Source organism: Aquila chrysaetos, chromosome 17, assembly GCF_900496995.4.
Source record: "Aquila chrysaetos chrysaetos chromosome 17, bAquChr1.4, whole genome shotgun sequence".
Classification (NCBI taxonomy): Eukaryota; Metazoa; Chordata; class Aves; order Accipitriformes; family Accipitridae; genus Aquila; species Aquila chrysaetos.
The window spans coordinates 26,092,608-26,113,855 of NC_044020.1; the positions used below are offsets into that span (position 1 = coordinate 26,092,608).

At 36.2% G+C, this 21,248-nt stretch overlaps 1 protein-coding gene across 8 annotated transcripts in view; it reads right to left on the reverse strand.

Moving 5' to 3' along the window:
- Window positions 1-21,248, reverse strand: part of PPARA (peroxisome proliferator activated receptor alpha) — a 43,945-nt gene that overhangs the window by 9,251 nt on the left and 13,446 nt on the right. For 5 of the 8 annotated variants that reach the window (XM_030040864.2, XM_030040866.2, XM_030040863.2 and 2 more), the window contains 5 exons: window positions 10,755-10,999; window positions 7,912-8,072; window positions 6,397-6,535; window positions 3,629-3,831; window positions 266-713 (listed from right to left, as the gene is read on the reverse strand). In XM_030040864.2, the coding sequence (XP_029896724.1) occupies window positions 266-713; window positions 3,629-3,831; window positions 6,397-6,535; window positions 7,912-8,072; window positions 10,755-10,962 (1,159 nt within the window). In that variant the 5' untranslated portion in view covers window positions 10,963-10,999. Of the gene's footprint in view, window positions 1-265; window positions 714-3,628; window positions 3,832-6,396; window positions 6,536-7,911; window positions 8,073-10,754; window positions 11,000-11,385; window positions 11,465-16,395; window positions 16,572-21,248 lie in introns of those variants that run through there. The other 3 variants (XM_030040865.2, XM_030040870.2, XM_030040871.2) reach the window with 3 other exon arrangements.

Consider the following 21,248-nt stretch of genomic DNA (forward strand, 5'->3'; position numbering starts at 1 on the left):
TAAAACCAGAGTAACTCGCCCTCTCTCTAAGGGAGGCTAAACAGTGATTCCAAGCAAGTCTACAATTCTGCAAAGCAAAATACAGGATTAACACTGTTAACAGTTACACAGTATCTTCCATGAAACATGCTAAAAGGGCAAATGACATTGTTAATGGTAGAACTGAATCTTCAAGAAATATATAAGCTTCTCCATTAAAATTATTAATTCACATGAAGAAAATTTTAAAATTTACTACCTTAAAGAACAAATATGTAATGCTTACCTCCACAGCAAATGATGGCAGCAACAAAAAGGGATATATCGCTATCATCCAATTCTAGTGCATTGAATTTCATTGCAAAATCAAATTTCGGCTCCATTATATCACAGAATGGCTTTCTCAGGCTTTTTAGGAACTCCCGGGTTATAAAACCATTTCCATAGGCTACCAGCATCCCGTCCTTGTTCATCACAGATGCTAGCATGGCAAATATGGCTTCATAAACTCCGTATTTTAAAAGTGTCACTTGATCATTCAAGTCAAGATTGGAGAAGCCAGGAATAGATTTGGCAAATTCGGTAAGTTCTGTGACAGTCTCTACAGATGTACACTGGCAGCAGTGGAAGATTCGAACTTCTGCTTCCTTGTTCTGAATTCCATTGGCTACCAATTTTGCCACCAGGGTCTTCTCTGCCATACACAAGGTATCCATATCATGTATAACAAATGGCTACAGAGAAAAAAAATACTAATTCAGTTACAAAATAATGGTTATTAATCATTGGTCTCCTAAAGAATAGGAATTTTGATAAACTTTAACTTTGACGCTAATCAGTCTTCAACTATCAATAAACCTTGAGTTCTTTCACATTTCTGCATAAAGAGAAGCCACGTATTACAGAACTACAAACTGCAATATCTAAGAACAAGTCTGCTCTGCAAACAACAATGCAAATAGTAAAATGTAAATATGTATGACATATCTTTAATCTAGTTTTATGTAGTAGTTATAGTGAAGATCCAGAAGTACTGTGCTTAGTATGCATATATCCATCTCAGAGCAAGTCCCAGAAGGTTCACAAAAGACTTGTATTACCTTCTCCAGAAGTCCAGGTTATTCTGCCTACACTCCTATCGATTCCTAAACTAACTACACTTGATGCACATCATGATGCTTTCCTGAAGTATCCTAGGGGGAATACAGACAGTCATTTAATTATAGGACAGCATATTTGCACAAGAATGTGAACCCTGTACTACTCTTGCGTTTTATTATAATATTATTCATAGACTACGTCCCAGCTGATCTACCGCAGAAATTCAGCTCTTCTTTCTAGCTATAGTTAGTTCTAAGTCATCTCTAAACCCAGAATCCCACTAGAATGTCAGACAATACAAAATTTCAGTCTTGATCATGGTCTTTTCCATAACCCCCTTAGTTTAAAAAGGTATGTCCATTACAAACTGATGAGTCGATCTCTTAAAACATCATATAAAAAAAAGCATTCAGACCTTCTTAAGAACAATCAGAACTCAAAAATATTTTGATACATATCTGAAGAGCAGTAAACAAAAGAGAGGACAATCCACTAAAGAAAAACAACAAAACCCAACGCTTCCCAGCCTACCAAAGTCATGGCAATTGACCTTGAACATAAATCTAGTTCCATAAATGCTAAGCAAAGCACCTTCCCTGTGCTGTTTTGCTCATCTCAGATTAAATATCATGAGGAACACTTGGTGTTCTGTTAGAAACTCATAGATTTCACGCATTTCACATAGAAAACATGCTGTTTTCCCACAGTTGTCCACTTTTTAAGTGCTTATGGCAACTACATATTCCATCTCACTTCAGTACTCAGAGTTATACAGAACAGAACTTTCTATGTGCATATGGATATGGGCAGAAAGTGGCAAAGCAATAAACCCACCACATTTCTAAACCCTTTAAAAGATGTAGACTATCTTGTAAACCTTTTTGGAATTTATCATCATTTCACTATGCAGAAAATAGGTATGGCCAAGGACATAGGAGCTAAATTTAAAAATGATACCTTGTCATCATGAAAAATGCTAGTTCATTCTGAAGTGAATTATAATCGTGACAAGAATTAGGATTCGCTGAAATCAGCTATTAACACGGTGTTCAGAAACAGATGGATTACTAATTACCACCAACAAACCCCTCTTTTTTTTTTTTTTATTTTTCTGTTAAAAAGTCAAAAGAAAATTAAAATGTTTGTTTTCCCAAGAGATGATGAAATATCTTAAAAAAACTTCTCCTCTCCCCTGGATATTGAAGAATGAGGAAGCAGCCTGTTTATAATGTACTAGGTCTGATTCCTCATTAATTTTTACTCGTAAATTCACCAAGATACATGCAAGCCGCTATTAGCTAGTCAATTGGATGACTATAATCTGAGAGCTTTGATCGCATAAAGGCAAACACAAAACTTAGGGTGCAGTGATCTAGAATCCCTGCATGTATGATACATATTGTAACTTATGATTCTGACATGTGGTAACAAGCTTGAAAAGGATGTTATGCAGATACCTACTTGGTGAGGTGTTAAAGCATGGTATTTACTGTAGGCTTATGTCAGCTTGGACCCCAGAAAAAGTTTAAGCCTGTGCTTAATTTTAAGCATCTCTTTAATCCAGTGAAAAAGACTGGGATTATTCATATGTCTCTCTTTTAATGTAGAAGTCTCCATGCTTGGCTAGAGTAGACTATAATATGCCAAATTCCATAATTTAGAAGACAGCTTGCTTACAATTTTTATAACACTCATCCCCACACTCACATGGTTTTTATTATGGCATATGTAAAACCTCTTCCCTGCAAATTTTTACTGAAATTAAAATTGTTGGTAAAATAAGATACTTATCTTCTACATATAATTAACATAAATCACAACAGAATTTTTAAAAATATGCATAAAGTGAAATGAGTCAGTCCTTACAATGGTTATACAATTTCATGTGCTACAAAACAAAAAGCAGTTGATAGCATTAGGTAGACCTTGGCTAAATTATCCTGGAAGAAAAATAACCTCTACAGCATATGCATCTTCACAACCTTGCTTGCTTCTCCCTTTCAAAGTAACCATACAGTAAAGACCAGGAAGGCTGGGTGAGGAAATGGCCAGAACTGTAAACAAAGAATTACAAATTCAAGTTTTCTTTCCCCTTCTGGCATTAATATTGTTGTGATTAAAACAAAAGTCATACAGAGCTCCTGTACACCCTAAAAGACAACAGTATTTATCCTGGCATTTTCACCGTCATAATAGGAAATTCATTTTGAACCATTTCCCCCACCCATACCAAGAGGTATTCACATTCAGATGCCACTTTTTTTTTTTTTTTTTTAAGAACTAATTTTCTTTCCCTTGTGTGTCTACTATAATTTAAGGTCATGAGCTACCATTTACAAGTTAATCACCTGGTTTTCCTAAAGCTTCCTATTATTCTGATAGTGGCTAAAAGCAACCATATTTACTACAGGTATTCTTCTTACATATTTCATCTCTGTATTAGCATGATATTTATTTTCTAAAATATTTGCTTAAGAGTTTAACAAATTATTATAATCACCTTATGTACTAGCCAGCTTTACCTTAAAGTTACAGCAAAAGTACTTACTGGGTTGTTATTAGTTTTCCCTGCAAGGATGATTCTGGCTTTAACCTTGTTCATATTGAAGTTTTTCAGGTAAGCATCATGAATTCTTTTGGCAAGTGATTTAAGATCTGCCATTTCTGAATCTTCTACATAATTTTCACCTGTTAGAATTTCTGCTTTCAACTTGGCCTTCTCAGACCTTGGCATTCGTCCAAAACGTATTGCTGATGGGAAGACATAATTGTAAAACAAAAGTAAGTTATACAAAAACCTATGCCTTTTACCATTGCTGATTAGGGCAGTAAGACTTCCTGTCTAGAACAACTGAGGTACAGGTAGTATCTTTATTATGATAAATGCATGAGTGAAAAAGTCTCATCCTTTCCAACATAGTGACTAATTATCAAGACAATATGCTAAACTGAAGGTAATCGGATGTTTCAAAACACAAACTGGTATCTGCAATGAGCTAGAACACATGCCTTTTTCCTTCTACATTACCTAAGTAGTTGTATGTTGTTTTCTCCTTATTGTGCTCTACAACTCCCAATGTGAACTCAAAGTCCACCTTGGGAATTGTAAAAAACTGAGTAAGCTCATGTCAGGAGCTTGGCAGAGAACACACGCACCAGCTGGAGAGCTGCCTGGGGAGTTCTTCCACGGGGAATGCTGCAACGGAGTTGCGCCTGAATCCCATTGCTGATTCTGAACCTGCTGGGGCATTCACTTGTTTATGTGCTGAATGTTCAGTTCAACATATCTGTACTGTCTAGTGAGAACAAAACAGACCAGAGACCCGGATTTATGCTCAAAGGCTATAGTCAACAAAACCTCCTCCTAGGCCCAGCATTTTATGCTTCTTTTTTCATTAGATTAGCCCTTCAAGACTGCAAAGGATGAGAATAGATTTTGAGTATCCAATCTAGTCATAGGATATTCTTTTGAGAGGCAGGAGATGTGAGTTCGAAACACCACTGGGTATGGAGGTCTCCCAGTTCTTGGGCAAGTGGTCTTGCTATTTAGCAATAAAATAGGCATGTCCACATCCTTCTCCAGTTTCAGTTTAAAACTAAACCAGCTCCATTTTAAAAGCGGCCTTACTCTCTGATGGTGTGCAAGGTTTTGAGATGGCTGATACAGCTGGTTACTCTTACTGCATTTCAGCATCTAACCAGTGAAAGGACAGAACCTCACTGCTTAGACTAAGCAATTCAGAGCATGTGCAGAATTAGCCCTTCAACATGCCCAAGGAATTTTCTCATGACATAAGGACGTGTCTCATGACATAAGGAGGGGACTCTAGGTTTGATCTGAAATACAGTTTTGGACTTCAATGGAAGTCCAACATGGAAGGCCTGTTTGGAATCTGGTCATGGGTCTATTGGAAAAGTGGAAGAATATCTGCTCTAAACTGAAACTTAAAGTTTTAAGGTCATGGCTCTAAATCTAGTTCTAGCTCTTTTCCTGAGAAGTATCACCTGGAAGTTAGCAGTCATCTCCTTCCCCCACTGCCTTCCAAGTGTTTGCTGCAGTAAAACTGCTACTACTCCCTTCAGCTGGAGCACAGGTGTCCACAGCATTTTAGTAGGATGAAACAGCTTCAAGTGAATGTTAATTCCTGACAACCAGCACAGCTCCCTGCTCAACATCCTGCCCCCGAGATGCTACTTTGTTGGCTGGCACACTCTTCCAAATCTGCCGCTTCAGGAAGGTTATCACCAGTCTTGCAGAGACTATCAACCTTCTCCCAATGGACCTTAATCTCAGTCAAGGCTCACCACAAGGGAGCCAGACTTCCCCAGAATCAGAAAGTCAACTCTTCCATCGTCTCTTGCTAGCACTCTAGACAACAATGTCATAAGCAGCTTCCCCAACCACGTCCCCAAGCCAGCTATCGTGACTGCATAGTTTCCTTAGGAAGTTCTTCTCCTAACCCACTGCTTTTCACCTAGCCCAGCATTTTCACCTACTTTTCACCTAATCCCAAATTGCACCTGCTCCCAAGTTTAGCCGTGACACTATCAGACCTACACAGGGAAAGCAAACTACTGTCACCTGGCCAACCAAAATGTGCTTCCTCATGGCTTGGCCTCTCCCTCTTTACCAAAGTTGCTTAGCAAGCTACATACTGTGCATAAAACTGCCTTGTGGGTTGAAATTGGCCTGTAAGCCACAGGCCTACCAGCCTTATCTTAAATCATTAACACAAACAATAACATAATTTTTAAACTGGATATCTAAACGCTCTGAGTTTTTACCATTCCATTTAACGAGCAACCTACCAGATTCCTGTTCCACAGTCAGCATAGATCTTTTCCCTCCCCCCACACTCCCTGAACCATCTGCCCAAGAGCTGTTGCACTGTAATCTGAAAAATAATGAAGTCTGGTTTCCTACCAATTTCTGTCCTACATCATTCCCTTCCACAATGAGCTAGTTGTTCTCCTCCTACTCCTCTACAATCCCCTTGATCAGAATTCATCCAGTACTGAAACTTGTTTCAATGGGAGTAATGGTGCCAAAGTTCTGGGTGAAGAAAGCAACTAAATGAACATTCATACGGACAGACATCCAGTGCAATTGTGTAGAGCTCATAACAGTACATTTGGCAGCTGTGTATCAACTACATTAACTAGTCATTAGGGAAACTGGTGTCCCCCGCCACAATCTATACTGTAAAAATCTGAGGTTCAACCCATATGTATAAGCAAAAACGCTATCCAAGTGCCTGCTTCCAGAAACAGGCTCTGGGTAGGAACAAACATATTATTAAGGGCACTCTTACCTACCATTATGTGACATTCCAACTGAAAGGCACTTTTGAAAACGACAGTATTGGCACTTATTACGATTTTTTTTCTGAATTTTGCAGTTGCGATCACATTTATCATAGATGAGTTTTAACCGAATTGTTCTTCTAAAAAAACCCTATAAAAAGTTTGAGAAAACAATATGTAATGTTAAAGAATATTGACTACTAAACTTCAATCATACAGGTAAATTTTTTTCTTTTATTGTTTATTGATGTTGCTAGCAAAACAATACGTGAAGTATAACCTGTCCAAAGGTAAGAATCTATGCAGTGAAGTGGTGTGTATGAAGGCATGTATAGAATGGAAAACACGAAAGGAGAGAGTAGCTCTCAGCCCCTCTTTCTTGGGAGAGGACCAAGAGCCCAGAGTACCTGAGCAGATTTGCTCTTAAGGATTAAGCCAAACAGTCACATATTGCTTTTGTACGCATTCTCTCCGTGTCCTCTGTCAGAAATAACCTTCATCTTTCATACGTGTAAGTCACACAAACACACAGATTTAACACACCTTTTCTTCAGCAAATGTGAGGGGTATGACAACACAGCACAGTGTATAGAAAAAGCCAAGGACACAAAAATGAGCATTACAGAAAAGCCTGTAACTCAACAGATCTTACTGTGATGTTTCGATAATGGAATGTAAGGTTAGTCTCATACTACGAAATCATAGGGTTAGCAAATTTAGAGACATGGCAACATTTTGCTTGACATGACATAACAACAGGTCGTTTAAGACTGTGGGATGCAACTGACTATGAACTGGCTCCCCATCTCTAATAGATATTCTAGCATTATTCTGTAAGATTTATATTGGAATTATCATATTCTGACACTATGCATGAAAGAAAAATGTATACATATATAATTATTTCTCTCACCTTACATTATAATGCAGAAAAAAAATGGAAAACTAAAACATTAGAAGGAAAAAGAAAAGAATCTTATAATTCACGGGCCATATCATCCCAAAAATTATACATTAATGATAACATTAATTTGCTCCAGAGACATGCACTGGCCCCAAAACTACAAGAGGTACAATAATAAGTGATTCAGGCAAAATGTGGTGGAGATGAGAAATTCAGGATTTGTTAGTGTTACAATGGAAATATAGCAAACTCTCATGCTTCTCACAGCCATACTCCCAACACAAATAAAACACTAGTGGAGCAAGTAGGCTTGGCTTTTAGTCACAGTTTAGTGTTTTAAGTTGTTTTAGTGTTTAAGTAACTATATCCAGAAAAGCAGCATTAAAATTATCATTGTGAATTGCCCCTGCTTGATGAAGGTCTGGTATTGAGTTATGGTATCCAGTTACGGTACCCGAATGATTTATTTCAGAAAAAAGATCACAGATATGTTTATTATTTAAATAATTGTAATGGCTAGAATTATATTAATTAAACATTTATATAACAAATGTTTATCTTCATATAACCCTGTAAATAAAGCAACATGATTTAGGTTCTTAAAAAGAAAATTACGACTGTACCTTACAACCTTCACAAGCATGTACTCCGTAATGGTAGCCTGAGGCTTTATCCCCACAAATTCTACATTCAATGTTTAATGCTCCACTGGGTGATTCATCTATGCTACCTGGAGCTGTGGCAAAATTAATGGATGAAGGACTGGATGCTGGTGAAAGGGTGTCTAAAAGAAAAAGGAACACTTCATAAATACTATACTATCAAGATTGATACCATTTCTATACTAAATCCACACAAAAATGAGCTTATTCTAAAAAATAATCATGAGTTAATAGTCATTAAATGAACTAATAATTTGGCCATACGTGTTTGAAAAATAAGTAATATTTATATTAACAGTGCAAACACACACAACATACAGGGTGTACCCTGCTAATTTTGATGAGACGTATAATGTCAACAAACAAAAAGCCTTACCAAAGTAACCCTGATAACAAGAACTAGAAGGGTGATAATGGTTCTTGAGGTTTCAATAAATATTTGCCACACAAAATAAGAGAAAACCAAGCTTTTGGGGATTTTCCTGTGTTCCGTTTTTCACTTTGATTTTTTTTCAAATCTTTCTCAATTTGATGTGAACATGAAATTATTTTATTCCACAACTTAAAATAAGTAACTAAAAAGTACTGAATTAGTATTTCTTTTAAATCAAGGAAATTTTCTTAACCATAAAAATGCACATACACCATCTTCACAAAGGACATAAATTTTAAACTGAAAAGCAGTATTCAACATATATCTACTGCTCAAGACAAATAGTACAAAATATAAAAAGAAAAAAAACCCACCACAATGAAATGGAACCCCCCCATGACTTCAGTTGTGTATCACAACATCCGTTCAACCTGTCACTCGCTCTTTCCAGAAAGGTTACTAACAGCTCATCTTGCTGTTATATCTTCCATCTCTTGTGCTGTAGTGTCGAGCATCACAGCATCTATTGCTATGATATGACAAGAGACATATTCCTAGCTCATGCTGAGTTACAGTTAAGATACACTTGAAGTCCCCTTGACTTTTGAAGAGCTACTCATAGTTTTAAATGATGATCTAAACTGAGGCCTAACAAGCAGTTAGACAGCTTCTGTCTCTAAAGAATTTTCTCAAAGTGAAAGCATGCTCCTGCACACCAGTAGAAACGTCGAACAGGTATTAAAAGGAAGGTAACACAAATGTCTGCTTCTAAGATAATCCAGCAATAGAAGCCTTGCTTGGATATTTTACCTTTTCATTGTAATGGGAAAAGCATTTCTGAATTGTTGTACGATGAAATAAACTCTCCAGACATTTTACTACTAGATGAACACGTTGCAAAATTAACACATTCCAACTGTAATTATTTCAATTAATATTTCCACCTTATTTGAGGAAAATATTTTCTGAGGCCAGAATTTCTTTTATCTTCCATCTTGCAACTTGCACCACAAGACTTCAGCAAATTGATGGGTGTGTTATTTTAACAGAATGATTAAGAAACACTCATGAATGTAGGTCAGCAAGTATTATGTTGGAAAAAGCCTTGGCATAGAACTCAGTCTGCATTGCCAGCACTGCCAAGCCCACAGGCATCAGAGTCATCAAGAACAGCCTAAAACCCAGGATTTTTTCGAAGTGTGATTCTCATTTCTTTTTACTTGCCTTATGGAATTTGAGCCTTAAAAGTTTACAGTTTCCATCTTCTCTAACAGCAAAACTAGAACATTTTGCAATGAACACTCAATACTCAAATTAGAATTTGATGGTAGAAGCTGATCTAGATTACTGTAGGACTTGTACACACACACACACAATTAAAAAACCTCATGTCTTAGAAGGACTACGTTATAAACGCAGCACATAATAACTTTTCCTGTAGAAGGCATCTCTCTAATGTGAAGGTCTGCAACCAAAAGGGACCCAAATCGTATTTCTACAAACATTCCTTTGGGCAATAGTGCCAAGAGGCAGGTCTCCCTTCTCCCTTCAAAACTCACACTATTGATTTCAACCACTTCAGCACAGAGGCACACCTCAGTTGTATTACTGCAGTTTTTGTAAGGTAAAATAGTGATCACAGCCTGTGAATCAATTTAAAGTAAGAAACCCCCAAAACAAAACATAATGTAAAACAACCAGAAAGTTAATCATAAACTGTTTAAAATGTCTCTACTGCTATAAGATTTGTAAACCCATGGTTTCAAAAGGAATACCTTACTGACATTATTGCAGTGTCCCATACTACTGCAGTTATTTCCATTTTGATCTCTCAAACAAAGCCTCTCACAAAGATCTTTTGACTAAAGACTGTGTAATGTATTAGCACTCTGAGACTGTTACTTTAACCAGGGTAGGAGTCATTACCTGAACAATGCTAGTCTTGAGAAGGGGGAGAAAACAGCATGTTCAAAACATCAGTACACTGAAATATACTGGAATTCTAGGCGAGTTTTTAAGGGTTGGATTATAAACTTTTGGCAAACATTTCACAGTACTTTTCAAATATATGTGATTTGAAGAAACTTTAAAAAATGGGGAATACCTTTAGTGCAATATTGTGACTTCCTATATGACTACAATACACAGTAACTTCTTTGCTACTAATAGCAATTTTTAAAAGTTATTTTGAAAAAGGTGTTGATACTAATGATAATTTAAAACAGCAACTTTATATTACAGTAATTTTTCAGTGACATTTTTCTACTAAATTAACTTTGGCCTTAAATATTTTAAGACCATGCTATGATCATCTTATATATTTCTAGTGTCACTTAGTCATAAACAACAATTATCACATTTTAAAAGTTTTTAATTTCTATCACTATGTATTTATAAACAAAAGTTTTATGGTAAACTAAAACTCTCTTACCTGTTATAACTGATCCATCAGATGCTGGACCATTTCCCAGTGACTGGAACTCTGTTAAACTTAAAGCTCCAGAGCTATCATCACCTAGAGACCGAGAGAGGTCTTGAATGTTCTCCATATCTTGTAGGAACTCTCCAGATAAAGGGCTGCCTATATCATCCTCTTCCAAAGGAGTAAGGGGATAGAGCTGGTTTTCAGTGTCCACCATTTTGATCAAGTAGAGCAGTCACTTAAACGTCTTTACACTGGTGAAAGAATAATTTAAAAAATCCCTGTATTTACAGTATCAGAATATTACTTTTTAAAAAAATACTTCAATCAGTTACAGCACACTGAATACATAAATTATAATCCAATAGTGAAATTATACAACATTCTGTTCCTCCAGAAGCTTTATGCAACACAAATCATCAACAGGACATGGAAAAAAAAAAAAAAAATCCCCAAAATACTTCAATATGAATTAAAGTTATGACAAGATCCATCTGCAGATTGTTGTTTTCTCTCCTTTGCTGATAAAAGTTACATATTGTGTTTCTAGAGCAGGCATTATGCACTTCCCACCAAAATTTATAGAAAAATAACAAATGTCAATATGCATACATACTATGTTTGAGCAGTCTTTGCTCACCTTATCTAACAGCTTTAGATACGCTGATTTGGTCCTCTGTTCTCATCTCTTTTAAATTTGTTCGATAGGTCTTATGACACTGCAGAGAACAAAATACTGTCTTATACTAAAATCTTTGTAGAAGTGGGCCAAACTAATACTTTTTGACCTACTTTGGTCAAAGAACACCTTCAGCAAACGTACTCCAGCATATATAATCCAATATATCTGTAATTCTTAGAGTTTGTTTTATTTCCTATAGTGAAATAAGTTTTTCAAGTTGCCTTCAAAACGAGCCACCAGAGTCATCAACTTTGAGTAGCAGCACAGATTCCTAAGAAAACGTCACAATTTTAATTCTTCTTCTATTGACTTGTCAGGTAAGGAATTAGTAAATGTACTGCAGAATGTTACTACTGCTGCACAGATATACTTCTGCTAAAAGAAACTCATCTTCTACACTGAGTAACTAATACTTGTGTTACACTCAGTATGCGTACAAACACATACTGCTGCAGTCTTGTCCATGCAATGAATATGCACGGGCAGTTAGAGAAGCTCTGACTGTTACTGTGGTTACCACTCAACACTGGCCTTTGCAAAGAACATGTGTTCACTGCAGTTTATTGTGAAGCTTGAAACTGCCAATAACTGGCTATTTGGGGATATACAATTGCTGATTTTACAACAGAAGTGCTATGTTATGATTAAAAAAAAAAAAAAAATCTTCCTTGATGTTATTTAAAGTTTCAAATACCAACTACTTTGATACCTACAACACTAAACATTTTATATTAAGAAATCAATCCTTTTCTTTGATTATCTGTGACAGATTCATCCTATGAAAATCAGGCATTTATTCTAGAGAAAAAAAAATATTTTTTTTACTATGTAATTGACCAAAAGGGTACAGTTAAAAGTAATACGAAGTGCTGACTACTGCTTTACATACTAATGGCAAAAGACAGCCATCACTTGTATTCAGTTATATATAAAAAAAAAAACAAACAACAAAACCCAAAATGTTTTGAAGCAAGATATCTACAATCAAGCCTTTTATTCCCAGGCTGATGGCAAAAGTCTGCCTTCAATTACATTTGCATAACTTTACAAGGTATTACACAGATGTAACTGAGGGCAGAATGACCTGCTCTAAAGACTAAAAGTTATGCTTATAACAACTTGCAATGCACACACAGTTTTAAAATTATTTATTTTTCCAGGTGCACTTATCAGGGCACACTCCTTTCTGTTACTTCATGGAAACCAATGATGCATATATATCACTCCTATAGTGTTTTCCAATGTGTTCATTACATGACTGTAAGGCAAAACAAACAATTTTAAAAATAAAAAGTCTGTATTGCATAAGGCTTGCTATTCCACAATTTGCATCCTTCCAGCCACTCAATGTTATTTAATGTATATACATTAGACTTGGCAAAACTTTCCTTTGATTTTCAGAGTATCCACATTTTTTAATTGTGATACCAAATGGCTGTAGTGGTACATCCTATGTACCCATTATTCATTTTTAGCCAAGTGAATAGACATAAAAATGTTAAAACCTCAGGTACAAGGGGAGATTGAAATTGTAGTCTAATCAAACTCTGATGATTAGAACAAAACAGTATGTTTTATATATCCTTGGGCAATTCATTACAGCTCTGTGCATCATTGTACCTGTTTTTGAAAGAAACTATTTTGAGGCTAAAAAAAGAGGTTACCTAAACAGTGTCTAGTTAGATTCTTTTTCCTGCAATTCATAAAAAGAATAGTTACAGTATTTAGCTTGTGAGACACATTTTTTCCAACTCAAATACCATTGTAGAGCAAAGATACAGATTCCACCCCCCCACCCCCCCCAGTGCTATACTTTACCATATACCTGGAAGGATAGAACTAAAGGAGTAGCAGACACAAACACACAGCAAAATCCAGAGCTTCTACTCATTTTACTCAGTTCACACACTAAAATGGAGTTCTTTATGAAGGTAAACACTGAAGATTTCAGGATCTGTCCAGCATAACTGAGATGGTAAAGTTTTCAGAAGGTTCATTGTATTTCGACTATTAAAACCAAGCCAAATACAATAGTCAGTTCTGAAGGCTGAAGACTGAAAGGAATCACAAATTAAAAGAATCATCTCTCTAAATATCTGATGTTATAAACCAAATGAGACAGAATTCCACTCTCCCTTCCCGAGCAGGAAAAAAACCAGACAAGGACCCTTAGTAATGATCCATTTGCCCAATTTCTTCAAAACAGGATAGTTTTAACTAGAAAAGGAAAATATGTTCTATATCACATGGTGTAGCAAATAAGAATATCCAGGAGACTAAGAATGGGAATTTATCCACAACTTCTAACACCAGTTACAAGACAACAGGTATGTTACTGTTGATTTTACTTGGACGTGTCACATTGCTACTCTATCACTATGCACAGCTTGGCTGTATTTAAAAATAACTGTCAAATTAAGTTATCCAATTGGATACATTAAATACTCATTAGGACATTGCACCAGATTGCCAGCACTGTAATAGAATATTTATAAGCAATACAAGAGTTTTCATCCACATCTCAACTTCTTTCTGAAGGGATCAGTTGAAAGGCTGGCACAGCTTTTATTTTAAGAGCATCCAAGCAATGCTGATTGTGATGCCTAATTATGTTACAATGTAACAGAACATTATATTGGAAAACTGAAACAAAATAACTCCTTTCGCATAGAGGACTGAAGTGTAATTGCTATCAGTTATAGTCTCTGCCAAACTTCCATAATCTGAAACTCTTTAGTCAATTGTCACTTTCTTTTAAAACTCAACAGTTGTCCTGTCTCCAAGAACCACTTTTGTTTCTCTTATAAATCCTACCGGCTTGTAACCTGACCAAATATTAAGAAATTTGATACCCATAAGCCTGTCAGAAGACATAAAATAGAAATTAAAATGATTGTAACATACATGACCATAGTCACTGAAGAAAAAAATAATCAGAAATTATATGAATGAGGACTCTAAATAAAAGACTACTTAAAAAAAAAAAATTAAAAATTGCCCTAATGCTTTAGGAATCTATGGTCACCTACCACAGGAAAACAGCACAGATCATTGTAGATTATCTGACAAAGATTTTATTGCTAAACCATCTGGATGTATTCAGAACAACACTTCCAATCTCATGAAGACTCAAGATGCAGAGTAATTTTGCAGATGCAGTGCCTTACAAAACATTACTTTCACAAAATATGAAAGACAAAGAATCAACTGAAAACATTTTTGGTTAACATCATTGGTTATTCTCTGCCAATACTTTCAATCTTGAATATCTTTGCACAGTTTCTCTGTTGAGGCAGCATGAACCAGTTCAGTAACGCCTGGAGCTAACTGCTGTTTGCTGTTAGTTATCCAACAGAGTCCAAAACATTACACGATGCACCTGATATCCCTGATATAACTGGAAGATAATATACTCCAGTTGAGAAATGAGAAATCACTTTTATTTATTTTATTTCTGAAAACAATGTTAAATTGCTATCCCTGTGACATGGCTATTTTGTGGTGAGGCAAAAGAGTAAAGAAACCTTGATGTACATTGTGTTTGTAATGATAGCCAAGAATAATAACAACTGTTCTCTGGCAATCCAGAGGCAGCTACCAGATTTGTCTCTGTAAGGAACCATCAACAAAAAAGGAAGAAAGGAATGGCAGAGCATATGATCAGCACTGCTCCTCCAGTGTGCTCTTCATGAAGTTCTCCCAGGCTAAAACAGTTTTCACGGCACAGAAACATTATATTCCTCTGCAGATAGGTAGCACAAGTACCCTGCCCCAGGATAGCTAGGGAAGTTCCAGGAGGCACTAGGCTCCTTATACCCAGCGTTACTTCAAGTTCCCTACTGAATCACGTACATCTCTCCAAGCATCACTTCTTTGTCCGGCACAAGTATTTTTAAAAGATAAAGTGAACACTGAAGTCTACCTTGAAACAAAACAGGCATTGTTTCACAGGAAAGCAAAGGAAAGGCTTGATAGCTGAACTCTGAACATGGCAACAGCTCTTTCAGCAGCATGCCTCCTATTGCCCAAATTGCACCATACCTTTCCACTTTTACAGTAAGTATTTAAAAATCAGCAGTCTTTTCAGCTGAATTTATATAAGAACAGCCTAACAGCTAGTGAAACATAAATGAAGTGCTTATTGTTTTAACTATTAAATTACATACCCTGTTGTACCTTCAAACACTACTAGTAAATTATAGCTGCTTAATAATTACAGCTCTTGTCAATGATTAACTAGCTACCTTAGCAAGCATAGCCATTACATAACCATTTCTGAACACTGTCAAAATATACTAATATTTTCATTACTGGAAAAGTTATCTTTAAATTTTTTTTCATAAGCACAGAAAACCTTGAAGTAAAATGTCTAAGTATTCATGCAATAAACCATTTGCCTTCTGTCTTCTCGGTATTTTTTGTGTGTTTACACATGCATATGCTTTCATTGGCAGGTTTCACTTAATATACATTGATCCTTGCTTCTATGAATATAAAGCTTCTAAAATAGAAAGGGTAATGAGTATGAAGTTCCTCTAAGTAATATTCACAGAGAGTATTTTGCTTTACAAAAAAAGCTGTACATGTTACAACAGTAGATGTGGTAGCTGCAGCATGATGATTCCACTCAAGCATCTGCATAAGCCAACATTTCTTCTTACTTTTAAGGCTTTAGAAAAATTCTGTGCCACAAAGACATTGGCAGAGGATTTTCTCAGTTTCCCATACAATATTTTAGTCTCCATACCCCCTTTCCTACACCCACATACAAACACACGCGAAGTAAACTGAAAACAAGAGAGTATGACATAGAAAAATAAGAATACAATTTCATGTAATTATGATTTTAGGGATAAACAGGTTTTACTGGTGCTCTCTCACAGCCTGTTATCTCTAAAATATTCCTATTTTCAGAAGTCCTCTTTTCCCTCCACCACACTGCAAATGCCCAATGAGTAACTTACTTACCTATAAACTTGAAACAGGTCTTAAAGAAATCGCAGTCAGATTATCAAAGAAAAATACCTAAGCACACCACGATCGGTTATTTGCTTCATTTTTGGAATGGGATGGTGGGAGACTAAACCCCTGGCCCTTCCGCATTTAATACTGGCCACACTAGGCATAATCCCTGTAAGGAAACAGGTCTCTCAGATGCAAAGGTCTCTGAGAAGCAGTACCAAAGTCTGGATTTACTGCATAAACAAATTGATCGTGTAAAGGGCTTGCTTGCAAATATCAAGGTTAAAGTTGAAACAATCATTACCTCTAGGTCACTTTGAGAACATTGTGGCTGAACACAGCACATTTAAAAACTAACTACCAGGTGCAGTAGATTCTTTTAGAAAACTTGGGTGTATAGGAAGAACCTGAAATATGTAAACTACAGGATATTTCCAACACCCTGATTCAACACATAAACAACAGAAAATAAAACTAACTGAAAATAAAATTTGGCACCTAAAATATGAAGTCCAGTCTCCTATCTCAGAAAGGATGCATGTTGTCTCCTCTATCCTGTGACATTTGATTCAGTTTTCATACTTTGTAACCTTACATACTAGTAACATTTTATATTTTACAAAGTATTAAGAACCTAAGACAAAGAGAATTTACTATGCATGAGTTGAAAAATTTTCATGAGCCACCTCTTCAACAAGCCTGCCAGTTGCACCCGCCCAAAAAAAACCAAAACAGAAAAACTCTGTTTTTTCCCTCTACACAGTTGTACTCCAAGATATCATATGCAACTTACAAGCATACTTGCCTTTTAAATAAATCAAAATTCACATACCCTAATTTTGAAGAATGATACTAAAATTGCAAAGTTAAACTCTTAAAAGTTATGTAATGAAAAATTCTATGCAACCTTGATTATGCTACCTTATTTTTTTATGCACTGTGGTGGAATGTACCTATATACTTCTCGATGTTCTTCTTTCCCCAAATCACTCCCATTATAATTAGGCAATGCATTAAACAGAAGTGGAATTACACAGCTTGTAAGGCAACTTTGCTTGTATTAGTCTGTAGCAGGAAAAAAAGCTGTTAATTTATTGGTTTGTCAAAAAGGAAGAACATTCTTTGTCTAAGCAAAAAGGGAGAAAAGGCAATCCTGTTTCTCTGATCCATAAGTACTTGCAGCACTGGAGGAACACTAGAGAATTTCCTGAAGGAAGAATAAAGGCCACAGAGGCAAGTCCACTGGCTTCAGAAAGTGGGGACCATGATGAGTTTTACTTTCCTTCCCTGAACACAGTTCTCTAATTGCATCAGAAGATGCAGAGATAACACACTTCTGATCTCACACGGGAAGAGTTGATAAAGCTTTGAAACACTGCAAATGTTTTGCTGGTTGATATTAGAAGTGGTAAAAACAATATGGGAATATTTTTTTGGTTTTGCATTACTCAGCCAAACCCAAGCAGAACTTGCTGAGCCAGGCAGCAGCATTTCCTTGGTCCCAGGACTTTCCATCCTGTTGGATTTTAAAATACATGATCCAAAAAGAGAGAGGAAAGGCAAGATTTTCTTATTGAAAATTAACAATTTTTAGCAACTTTTCCGTACAAGTAATTAGCCAACACCATAAGCAAGTACCTTCAAAGACAGGACTAAACCAGATGAATTAACATGCTGTCAGCAGTAAGAAGATGCACACAAGAGCAGTGCTGATTAATGACAGGTCAGGCGGGAACAGTACCACACGAGCAATGGACTATATGTACATTAACACTAAGCAGAACTATTCTTCAACTAGATGTACTCTGTCAGACTGTCAGGAGCATATACGATTCTTCTGTGTTGCAGCACCAACTCCTATTAGCCCACCACGAGTCAAAGAAAATGTAATGATAATGCCAACGTGGCTTATTTAGGCAAAGTGTCTAGATTTTAAAATTAAGTTTATTTTGTGGCATATGCAGAACAGATATTTTCCAGCTGCATAGAAAGGTATGGTGGTGTTGCCAGAAACTCTTGTATCATGCAATATACATGATATTTGGCATGCAGGTTCCCACTAGTTTAACAAAAATCACAGTTCTTAGAATGTCACTGTTTTGTTAGTTGTTCAGTTATTTTTACTTCGAAAAAATAAGGAAATGACTTAATAAAATTTAAAAAATGTAATTTACAAGTCAGTGTTACAAATCCACACTTTTCCTGGTGCGAATCACTTTTAAAAGTAAAAACATATGTAAGGAAATACAAACATAAGCAACACCTGTAATGTGGCAAGAAGAGTATTACCAACAGAAAAGCATAAAATCAGGATACAAATTCTGTAGAGAAAACAAACAAGGGTTGTCAAAGAGGAGGTAACCATACTAAACATGAAAGGTTCCTTACATATTATTCAAGTGCCAAGCAGCCATAATGCAGAATCTGCATTAATAGAAATTTAAGGCTCTAGGAACATCTGTTTAACATTTATGTCCCTCCCAAGCAAAAATCTAAAACCTCAATCTGTATGATTATAAAAACAGTCAGTTAAAGGCAAGACTTACAAAGTCATCTTGGATTGCTAGACAAAATGCTACCATATCACCTTATGAAAGAGAACTTTGAATTACTTATAACTGCAGTATATACAAAGACACAGTTAAAAATTGAGTATTTCCACCAATATCACAACCTACAAAGACCAAAAAGCCCAAAATATTTATTGAAGTGATTGCTTAACACTGCTCAGCTATGAAAATTTGGGCAGACCCTACATAGAAACAGACAGAAAAAGACAGCAAAAAAGCAACTTATCACCCAAGGAAGTGGGGGGAAGCAGACACTGAAAAAATACAGAGAACAATGACATAATCGCTAACACTCATTATTCAACTACTTTGCAGTTACTGAGCCAGCTTCAATCCCTGTTGGCATCTCCCTCTAGCTTCTTTCCAAGATTTAATGGCACAGGGTAGAAGCTACTTCATGGGTCCTGACTCTCTGAAGTGGAGTCTCATTGCCTAGAATATATTAAAGAAAGATAAATGTCTCTGAATGGGGCCCCTCATCCCCCTTTTAAATGCAACATTTCTGCTTTAAAGCTATGCAGCTGCTTTCTATACCTTCATAATTATATATTCACGATTTCCTCCAATGTTTTCTTTCAATTACGTAACACATTCATTATACTCTAAATAGTTCTAAAAATTGTTTTGCCAAGATTACTGTTTAAGAAGTAACTAATAACAGGACAGCAACAAAACTATTCAAGAGGTAATTAAACTATTCATCCCAAATATCATACCCTCTCACTTTCATACAACAGATGCAATTACTAATGGAGAAAAAAATTACAAAGCAGAAATTAATTTTCACCAAACAGACATAAGAGGGGTATTCATCTCACCTAATGTCAAGCACCTCGCTTACGTGTTTGGGTTGAGCAGAAATCAATGGGACTTTCCAGAGCCATGACTGATCTTTGAGGCCACGATTACAAATTAAAAAGCGGTACTTTTCGATCAGATCATTTCCCTGATCCAGTTCACTGCAAAGCCTTACAAATATTTGTGCTTGCTCAATGGAGGGAGCAGAAATAAGTGGTTGGGGAGAGGGATACACGTGCTGCCCAGCCAACAAATACATGTCTTATGTGCAGCCTGAATTCCCTCTGAAGAATCCAGTGATTGTATCAACAGGCTGGGCCTTTAAACCAGGCACTTGCATTGCCTGAAGTAAAGCAGCCATGGCTCGTAAGTCTCTGATGAGAGCTGAAAACTGCTCTACAGATCAAACAGCATCTCTATTAGATTAAGCAGTATCATCTTTTGACAGGGCCATGGCACTGTCATATAGGCTGGGGAGATCATGCAGATCCTACAGTTATTCATCATCCTTCCAGCAGTAAAACTCCCACAGAAATCCAGTAAATGGAAGATACAGGCATTTACTCTGAGTTGAAACAACATGCTCCAATAAATAAATTAAATAAATAAAATAATAATTCCAATGTTGGAAACTCAAGCTGAGAGTAGAATCTAACTCAAAGAAAGACTTCAGCTGCTTGTGAAGAATAAAACAACATTCTAGCATCAAAAGGCTTTCTAATGGGAAATTTTAAATTCAACAAGCTCCTCAAGAACTTGGTAACTAGGAACTCAGTTGAGAACATTTTACATTTACATACATGACTTTTACACTGACTTTATATTAGACCAGAAAATATATTTCATCATATTTGATCCACAACATTAGACTACTCAACCTTTAGCAGACAGAGCTCAACTTAAGATGTAACCACAGTTCTAGGTTATCAGTACAATGAGATCTGAAGCCTGTCTTTAAATTAGCCACTGCTAACCCCTTTAACAACAGGAGCCAGATTTGACTTCATCAGCAATGGGACATAAAGGTTTTGCAACCTTTGCCTTCAGGCTCTAGAGACAAGACTTACAGGTCTATCACCTCAAGTTTACATCTATCTGAAGTCATGCTTGCTTTCTTCCACACAAATGGACATCAGATGCATCAAATGTGACATTACTCAAATTTGCAGCAAGGTCCTGCTAATAAAAGAAAAATCTATTTTTCCTACCTCATTTCAGTAAAAAGAGTGCAGATTGGGTTGTTGGCTTGAACTGATGTCAAGCTCAAATAGATTCAAGTCTGCATAGAACACCAATATGACATTGAGATTTTTTTGGTTTGTTTTTTTCTCCTCTACATGTGAGTTTTCATATCCAAAAAGTGGATACTTTGGTGGTTTCTGTAATTGGGAATAGGAATACTGGCATTTCTTTCTAATGAAAGCTGAACTGAAGCAAAAGTCAGAAGTACCTATATGTCAAAGTAAAGCTTTCAAATCCCTCTTTCAAATC